A 9871-nucleotide genomic window follows, 5' to 3' on the forward strand; every position below is an offset into this window, starting at 1 on the left:
GGAAAGCAAATTCTGAAAAACTTAGCCCTCATCCTGTATCTCTCCTTTAAAAAAGAAATCTCAATACATTTGGCTATTTTATAAAATCAGTGTATGACATTATAGAAAAATAGAAAATTCAAATAAGCAAAAAGAAGCCATTGCAAAATGTGCATAATCACATAGGCCAGAGATAATTACTGTTAATAATGTATAGCCTTTCAGACATTTTTTAATGCAAATATATTTTTTCTTTTATTAAAGAGGCATTACAAAATACATGTTTTCTAACCTACTTAATGATGTCTTATTTTCAAGTTAATGAAGTTAATTTACAGCTTACTTTTTATTCCTTCAGTTCAGTTCAGTTCAGTTGCTCAGTTGTGTCCGACTCTCTGCGACGCCATGAATTGCAGCACACCAGGCCTCCTTAATAGTAATCAATAATGTGTGGATATGATTTAACCAAGATCCTGTTAGTGATCATTTAATTTATTAGTAATTTTTCTCTATTGTAAACATCCTTAATAGCCAAATCTTTCTACATATCTTTATTTTCTTAGTAAAACAAGTAGAATTATTAGATCAAAGAGTATGCATATTTTTAATGAATCTCCCAACAGTCCTTCCTTCCCTTGGTTTTTAAACCTTTAACATGAGGATTGGGGTGGGGGGAATCTTGTCTTTAGGGCTTAGGTCTAAAGAAAATGGTCTCCCTCTGTGACATCAATATGACTCAGATGCTGGAGGAAGATTCAAACCAGGGGCCTCTGATTGGTGATTTCTCCAAGGTGAGTTTGGTTGTACCAATCTTATATTTCATCCTGTATTTTGGATCTGAATCTTATCTGCTTCCAGAGGATACTAAGTTTAATTAATATGCATCTTTAGCAAGTACCCACTGATAACCTGAAGGTGCTGTAGTGGTAGATCTAGGCCCCAAGCCTTTCATGAGAAAGTGTCCCTTACTCACTCTGGAAATATCTACAGAAGTGGAAAAAGTATGAGGCTTTTTTTTTTTCTGTTTTTTGGTGGTGCCCTATGGCATGTGGAACCTTAGTTCCCTAACCAGGGGTCGAACCTGTGTCCCCTGCAGTGGAAGCACAGAGTCTTAATCACTGAACTGCCAGGGAAGTCCCAATTATGAAGCTTTCTACTTTTTTAAAAAACATATTTAAAAATTATGTAAATCATATTTGGTGACTACAGAAAAGATAGAAAATGGAATCTACCTCAGATCTTACCAGAGTATTATTGTTTTTGTTTACTATTCTTTTGGTGTATATTTCTGGTGTATATTTTGGTGTATATCTCTGTATGTATTTTCACAAAGATACGTGCGTGTACACAAATACACTTTTTGTTTTTCCATGTTTGTTTTTAGGTTTTTATTCCATCTCCTTTGATATATCAGGAACATCTTTTCATCATTTCATCACTTTTAATAGCAGCACACTATTTTTTTTTTTTTTTGGCTGCCCGTAATTTCCTGATAAATCCTTTCTTGTTATTTACTTCTACAATTTTTCCTTATGAACTGTACCAAGATGGACATATTTGCAGCTAAATCTAAGAATTTTTAAACATTCATAATTAGCTCTTTAGGTTCAGTTCTTAGAAATGGGATCGTTGCATATGCATATTGAGACCATTGATTTCTGAAGGCATGTGGGGTTTTAAATGTCATTTGGATAGGACAATATACGGGTCATGATTTCAAATTTGGGTATAGAGAACTTGCTGTTTTTTTAGCTCTTGGGTATTTCTAGGTATGTGCACTGCCAGTCGTGTCAGGGAAACACCAAGATCTGAAGTACGTCAACCCAGAAACAGTAAGCAGATTTCTGGAGATGGTAACTGGTTACATAAGCTGCCATCTGGTCTGTTCTGTCCCTAAAATCCCCACTTCCATTTGTATTTCTTTCACTTTGTTCACTCATGTGGGCTCTGTATTCAGCTGAAGCTATGTTAAAAAACTCTCTTATATGTCACCTTTGTTTGTAATTAAGCAAATGATATATAATTGTTACCTAAGAAAGGAAGGAGGAAGGGGAAGGGAGAAAAGTAAAAATCACCCAATTAAGCTGGCCTTACATCCTGGTTTACACGTTGCAATTCCATTTATGCCTATTACTGCATATTGTGCTCTCTGTCACTCTCAAAAGTATTCTAGTTTGTGCAATAATTATTTTGTCACTTTACCCATAGGTCTCACCATCAGAGATAAGCACTAGTAAGACTTTCCTTATGGCCTTACAGATTTTATTCTGATATAATAAGTTTTATAAAAATAGTATCATAATCATGTAATTTTATAGTTAGCTTAGTAAGTCATTGTAAACATCTTTCTATATCATTTTTTTAAAAATCTGTATTATCCCTTTGATGGCTATGTAATATTCTGTTATAACTTTTTAAACTAAACCTCTTTTATTATTTGTTATTTATAATATTTTGATAATCTAAAGCAATGGTGAGATCAACATTATTGTGCCCTATCTTTATGTACTTCTGTTTACTTAAGATGCAGAAAAGAACTTGCTGAAAATGTAATTACATTTGTTTTTTTTATAAGTATTTACAAAGTTTCCTCTGGAAAGTTTGAACCAATTTATATAACCACATGTAGCTTAAGTTTCCTCCTCTGGATATCAACCCTTTCCTTCCATATCCCTTTTGAGAAACTTGCTTTCTAATCTTACAGTGGAGGGTGGGGAATCATTTCTCATTTCTTCTTATAAAATTGAGACCTCTAGCTACTACTTGTGCCCTTACAGAAATCCTTGGGTGTCTTCTCAGAGATTGATTGCAGCCGTGTCTTCCTCCAAACAAGTAGTTTGAATCTTCTCCCTTGTGTCCTGGCAATACCGACTGTTTTGGTTCTCCAAAAGGCCATTGCCTGTTTTATTCTCTTACTTGCAGAGGGTTGATGGGGGGTGGTTGCATCATTTGCCATGTTTCAAATATAGGGGGACTTTGGAGGCTGGGCGTACAGTGGGATCCTGAGTGACTAAAAGGAGTACACATCAGGAACTGGGTGACTGGCTCTTCTCTCCCTCCAAAGAGGCAGGGTATTCAGTCATAGTTTCTGTACAGGTGGCTGCCTTACTATCAGGCGAGTTCCAGGGTCTGATTGAGAAGTTTTATATCATCGATTGCCGCTATCCATATGAGTACCTGGGAGGACACATTCAGGTAAGGTTATATTGAGGACTTAGCAGGGGAGGGACTGGAGATACCACTTATTAAGTCTAGGCAAAGTGTCTTGCAACCTCTGGAACCAGGGCAGACATTATACATTTGGAATACCTCAGGGTTGTCAGCCCTCATTCCTGTTGTAATTCTGTGAACCTTGAGCAATTTACTTTCCCTATCCCTCCTAGACCAATCTGCCTCTTTCCTATAGGAGCCAAAAGCTCCTACCTGGAAATAAAAACATTAATCCAGGGACTGAGCAGCACTTTGCAAACACTTAATGCTTACAGACATTTCTCACAATAATCCCTACACTTCAGGCAGTTCCATTCTATAAATGTTTATTGAGCGCCTAGTATATAACCAAGCTCCATGCCAGGCCCTGGAGGTTGATACAGGTAGATTTCCACTCTGAAAGTACTTAATAGTCTAGTCTTCCTGAACTAAATATTTCAAGATGGTATTCCAGTTATTTCTAAGTGTTGGCCCCGTTCTCTCACCCTTAAGGAAATACTTAATAAAATTATTTTACAGGGAGCATTAAATTTGTACAGACAAGAAGAACTGTATAACTTCTTTCTGAAGAAACCCATTGTCCCTTTGGATAACCAGAAAAGAATAGTCATCGTGTTCCATTGTGAATTCTCCTCTGAGAGGGGTCCCCGAATGTGAGTGTCTACACAAGGAGGGGGCATGGAGAGGGTGATGGATCTTGAGTTGGGACTTACAGCCAGGGAACCTTCCCAGCCCAGTTCAGACAGAGACTAAATGAATGAATGATTTCCACTGTAGTTTAAAGAATGTTAAGGAGGTGGAAGGAAGAAGTTTCTACAATTCAAAGGTTTGAAGTAGTGAAGGAAAAGGGATTTGGAATTAGGTACCAATGGAGGAAAGGAGAAAGAGCGGTGCTACTTGCACCTTGTTTTGCAAAAATAAGATCTGGAGCTCCTTTTGAGGGTTAGGAAAAGTCTATTCTTCCTCCTTCCCCAGTGAGTGACCCATGGAATCCTGAACTTGCTTTTTCCCATCTCACCCATCTCTGGATTTTCTCTAAAGGTGCCATTCTCTGAGAGAAGAGGACAGGGCTCTGAACCAGTATCCTGCACTATACTACCCAGAACTGTACATCCTCAAAGGGGGCTACAGAGACTTCTTTCCAGAATATATGGTAAATCTTGGATGGGGCATGTCGGGCAATGGGGGAGCCCAGACTTAGGGGAGCCAACTTTAACATGCAGCTCCCAGGGCCTGCAAAGCCCTCTGAGAAGAAAGTGCTGTTCCTTCTAAGCTACTCCCTGTAGCATCTCTATTATACCTCGTGGGCAGACTGTAGGCATCAAGAGGATTCCTTACTCTGTCCCTTGCCTTTCAGGAGCTGTGTGAACCACAAAGCTACTGCCCGATGCATCACCAGGACCATAAGGCTGAGCTGCTGAGGTGTCGAAACCAGAGCAAAGCATGGGAAGGAGAGCGGCAGCTGCAGGCACAGATTGCCTTACTGGTGAAGGATGTGAGCCCATGATACCAGGTCATCTACTGGCTGCCTGGGACTCACCAAAAGGCACTGTAGAAACCCTGAGCAGAAAGAGGCCATCTTCTATGCAGCCTCTTTTCATTCTAAGATGTTAAAAGATGTCAGCAAACCAACAGGCTGCCAAACTAATGAAATCCCAGGCGTGGGGATTGGTTACATTTTAGTAGAGCTGTTGGCTAGTGAGGAAGTCCTCGAGCTAGTTCTCTAAGGTTGGAGCCTTGAGTTGCATGGAGATTTATGTTGCTTCAGGGGGCTGTTGCATTCCTCTTCCTAACTACTCGCGTGTTCTCAGAAGTCAGCCAGATCTTTCTCCTGGGCTCTGGCTATGCAAGAGAGAGTTGAGAGAATTGTCCATCTTCTTTCTCTATATTTTCCTTCTTTGTCTCCCTCTCTCTTCTTTTTTTAAAAATAGAAATACAAACATTGATGAATGAGAAAAACTCCTAGAAGATGTATGTGAGGAAGTAATCACATTTAAACTCCTTCAGACAAAGATGTAGCCATCTCTATTCATAGCTGAGGCCAAAGTGCTTTTATCCAGAGCATGGTTCTCAAAGTTTGGGCCCTGGTCCATCAGCATTATCTGAACTTTGCTTGAAATGCAGGTTTTCACAGCCCACTCCAGACCTGCTAAATCAGAATGTCTGAGGTTAGGGCACAGAAATCTGGGTTTTAAAAATCTCCCTTTCAGGTGATTGTGATGCATGCCAAGGCTTGAGAACTACAGCTCTGGAATTAAAGAAAACCTTTTAAATGGAATTCTTCAGCAGTGTTCCAGACTTTCTTTTCCTATACCATTCCATGGTATGAATTGGCTAAAAGTGTGCCCCAAACTCAATTCTTTGTGGTATCAAGACTCAGAAAACCAAAATAATTGCCGTTCTGTAGGACCAAGTGATAGGTCTGAGTTACATTCCAAAGGTTTCTTATCTACAGCCTCAATAGAATTTTTAAAAATATTTATTTATTTATTTTTGGCTGCACTGGACCTTTGCTGCTGCTCGGGCTTTCTTCTAGTTGCAGAGACTGGGGGCAGTGTGTGTGGGGGCTACTCTATAGTTGTGGTGCGTCTCATTGCAGTGGCTTCTCGTTGGAGAGTACAGGGTCAGTATTTGTGGCGCACAGGCCCAGTTGCCCTGCAGCATGTGGAGTCTCCCAGACCAGGGATTGAACCTATGTCCCCTGCACTGGCAGGCAGATTCTCAACCACTGGACCACCAGGAAAGTCTGCCTCAGTGGAGTTTTGACTTTTCCCATTTTCCAAAGTTTTTTTTCCACTCCATGTTTCACAGAGACAGATTTAGGATGGTTGGAAGTAGACGTCTGTGCCATATGAAGATAAGAATGAAAGAAAAGAAAAGTACCAAGCAAGATCAGTTAGACTTCAGAAAGATATTTAATTAATTAATTAAAAAAAAAAATATGGCCATGCCGTCTGGCATGTGATATCTTAGTTCCCCAACCAGGGAATGAACTTGCATCCACAGAAAGATATTTTTAAGTTACACTCTTCAGCATTACCCCAGGCTTTCCTTTTTTAGAGCTCTTTAAGGTGAGTAGGTTTTTGTCTGTGTAGTCAGGTACAGCCCTACTTGGCCTGGACGGCAGTGGAATTGCACATTTGTCATTCTGTGGCATTAACCTGGTAAGTAGTGATAGCTCAGGACTAGAAATGGACAAAAGGCTGTGAAGCCTAGCCTGAGATAGAATGGAGACAGAAATGACACCTTCCCAGATCTGGAGTAGGGAGACTTTTTAAAAAATGATTGGGAGGGAAGAGTGTGCCCGAGTAACTGAATTGATTTTTGCAAGGTTCAGGAACGCTCTTCTCCCAGAGTGCTGCATGCTTGCCTCACAGCAGAGGGCACTGCTGTATTCTCTAAGGCAGCCAACTGCAGCCTGCAGTCTCCACTCCTAGCCTGAACCTGCCTGTCCTGAGCCCTTGAGCTCAGAGCTCAGAAGGGCTGGGGGAAGATGGAGAGAAGAGCAGCTGCTTTAATAGTTGGAGACAGCTGAGGGAAAGATGCTGTTCTTTTGTCCCATACCACACACTTCCTCACAACAGGCAGGAGCTTAGTCACCTGAGCAGGAAACTGCTTGAAGCTCCTCCACTTCCAAGTGTGAGGAGGGGTCCCTGACTCACTGCCTACCCTAGTGGGTCATTTCCTGTAATTCTTCCCAGAAAGGGAGAAGCAAGCCCCTACCTGGGAAGAGACTGGTACACAATTATTCACATTTCAGTGATCTTAAATGGAAGTTCTGAGTTGTAAAACATAAAACTAGGGCTTAATCAGCTATCTACTTTGTGGAAAATTATATTTGCCTGAAAAGCTACATTTTCCCATATAGTTTCTTGTAATATCTTCCCACTGTATAGGTACCATGTCACGTGATTCATGTTTTTTTCAGAAACAACAATAATAGTACCTAACAACCTTTCAGTTGTTTACTGCTTGCAAGTAAACATTTACTCATTTTATATAAATAAACTAATTTTCACAACAATCCTGTGAGGCAAGTAAGTAGTCACTATTATACATGTTTTACCAATAAAGAAATTGAGGAACAGAGAGACTGAGTAACTTGTTTAAAGTCCCACAGCTAATGAATGGCAGAGTTGGGATATGAACCCCGGCAGTATGGCTCCAGAGTCTGTAATGCTAATGGATTTTGCTGTTACCAAATCCTCATCGGTGGAATGATGTGTCTTTCTAAATTGGCATTGTATTAGGTGTTAAATGTGTAAGTGCCTCAGTTATAGGTTCTTGAGAAGTCAGGGCCATAGGGTTGCTTCAGCTTAGGAACTGAAGCTAAGGGCAGATACTAAGACCCCAATCTAGAAACTTTTGCATGAGGCTATGAAGGGGTTAGCTCTGTGCTGGTGTCCTTGTACTGACTGGTATTCATTGAGCATGAAGTCAAGTGATAAAGAATGGAAACCTTTTGGTCTGGAAACACTTCTGGTTGCAATCTCAGCCCCAGTACCTGGCTGACCTTTGCTACAGAGAGGGAAGCATTTCCCTTTCCTTACCAGCCATATATAAAGTGAGAGGCATGGAGGATCTTCTTTCCCCATTCAGTTCAGAAAAATGTGAGAGACTCACTAGTTTCTTTCTAAGGATGTCAATTCTGAGTACCACAAGCATTCAAATATGTCACAGTTCCTGCCCTTAAGGTAGAAATGACTCTCTTTGTTCCCATCCCTACGAGCACTCTGGCCCACTAGCATATTCAGCAAAAGGAAGAAGATCTAGCCTCCAACTCCAAATCTGTAGGTTGACTGGTAAGGGCTGGCTGAGTTCATAGAATAATTAACTCCTGCAGAGATATCATTCCGTGTGTGCTATGTGCCTGGCACTAAGCTAAACCCTTTACTCACTATATACTTGTTTAATCCTCAAAACTGTTATACAAAGTAAATACTGCTATTAATTTTTCAGATGAAGAAACTGAAGCACAGAAAAATTGAGTGACATGCCCAAAGTCACACAGCATGTGTTGATAATGTCAATTGAAACCAGGTAGTCTGTAAAACTTGTTCTCTTAACTGTTTTTCACTGAACTGCTAACACCCTGGATTAGCTAAGGATAGCAGCAGGGCAGGAATTAAAGCCCAACAGTGAGAGACGGCTTGATAGAAGGCAGAAAACCAAGATTACAAATGAAAGTGGAGTAAGATACAGAGCTTTGAGCCCCAATCAGTTGCTTGCAAAGCCCTCCCAGGGCAGTTTATGTCTTAATCATTTTTGTACCTGGCACAAAGCTGGGCTCATAATCAGCCTCAAAAGACATTATTGAATTGAATGATGGTTGAGTAACATCTTTGTAGAAAGGATTGGCTCATTTGTCATTATCCACAAGGTTCCCAACAGCAATGCTGCTTATCTAGCAGGTGTTGGCAGCCACAAAGGACATGGTTGGTGGGGAGAGAGTGTACTGGAGGAGCTGTCAATATTAGTCTTGGAGTCATATTTATTTGCAGAGGCTTCCTCAACCCTCCACTAGCCTTGGTTACCAATCCTCATTAAAGGCCTGATGATGTCAAGCTCTTTACCACAGTGCCCAGACAGAATTATGCTCCAAGCATCTCATTTACTCTCAAACAGAGGCTGGTCTTTTATGGGTGGCTTTGGATATTGCTTTCAGCCCATCAAGTTGACCTTGTTCCTTTTGCTTTCCTGGTTCCTTTTGTGGAGAGAGCATTTCATAGACCCACTGAGTAGGTACCCTGAGCAAATGCCTTTTCTAAGCCTACCATCCTATCCACTGATTTGCCTTGGTTGCTGAAGGAGAGAGCAGAGGTGACACCCCTTGATCACCTCCCACATCTTTGTTGATTTATAGCACCCTTTCCTAGCATCCCAATCACCTGATATTGTTACATTTTGCCTTGTAAATCCCATTTTGGAACTATTGCCAGAGTGAAGCGGAGAGTGGGGTCTATCAGCTCCCCAGCCAGAAGTTTCCTAATCTTACTGGAGGGAAGGACTTGGGAAAGGTACACAGAGGTAGGGTGGGACTGGTGGGGGTTGGGGGGAATAGGCTCTGTATAAGAACTGAGTAGCCAGATGTTCACTTTCACAGCTCTCCTGTAAGACTGGCAGGGCAGATATAGATTAAAATGAAGCACAAACTCCATTTAAAGTGCATTACAGCCCAGGAATCAGCTCCCCCTGGGCAGGAGAAGGGAGGAAAGGGCACGGGAGGCCACATAAGTCTCTTTCCTTATCTAGCACCACATGTCTCTCTCCTAGCTTTGTGAAGGGTGATTTACACCCTGGCTGGAATGACTCTCTTTCTGAGCTGATTACATTGGCAAATGCCCCCCAGAGGCCACAGCAGGATGGCCATATTCAGAAGCAGCAGCCAATAAATCTCAGAGGTATATATTGCACTTCTCAGTACCCTCCCTCCTGGCCCTCTGCCAGGTGGGCTGTGGAAGTAGGAGAGGGCTTGGTTGGAGGAATTGGGGGAGGACACCCTTCAATACCTTTCATTACCATCTTCCCTAAGTACTGTTTAGTTCTCATTCTTACAAGCCATTCTGCCTCTGTCTTTATCCAGGGAGCAGGTGGGAACCAGCCCAGTAAATTGATCTAATAAATAACCCTTATCTTTATGGGCAGAAGTCCTGGGTTTCTTCTAGGTATTTGCTCTTGATAG

At 41.3% G+C, this 9871-nt stretch overlaps 1 protein-coding gene across 1 annotated transcript in view; it reads left to right on the forward strand.

Moving 5' to 3' along the window:
• The window catches only part of CDC25C (cell division cycle 25C), a 37920-nt gene extending 30778 nt beyond the window's left edge, over positions 1-7142 (forward strand). Inside the window, exons 9-14 of the mRNA XM_040240001.1 lie at positions 669-770; positions 1749-1811; positions 3076-3174; positions 3709-3842; positions 4231-4342; positions 4547-7142. Of these exons, the coding sequence (XP_040095935.1) occupies positions 669-770; positions 1749-1811; positions 3076-3174; positions 3709-3842; positions 4231-4342; positions 4547-4696 (660 nt within the window). The 3' untranslated portion in view covers positions 4697-7142. The remainder of the gene's footprint in view (positions 1-668; positions 771-1748; positions 1812-3075; positions 3175-3708; positions 3843-4230; positions 4343-4546) is intronic.
• Positions 7143-9871: the final 2729 nt, after the last annotated feature.

The sequence above is a fragment of the Oryx dammah genome, unplaced genomic scaffold (assembly GCF_014754425.2).
Source record: "Oryx dammah isolate SB20612 unplaced genomic scaffold, SCBI_Odam_1.1 HiC_scaffold_5, whole genome shotgun sequence".
Taxonomy (NCBI): Eukaryota; Metazoa; Chordata; class Mammalia; order Artiodactyla; family Bovidae; genus Oryx; species Oryx dammah.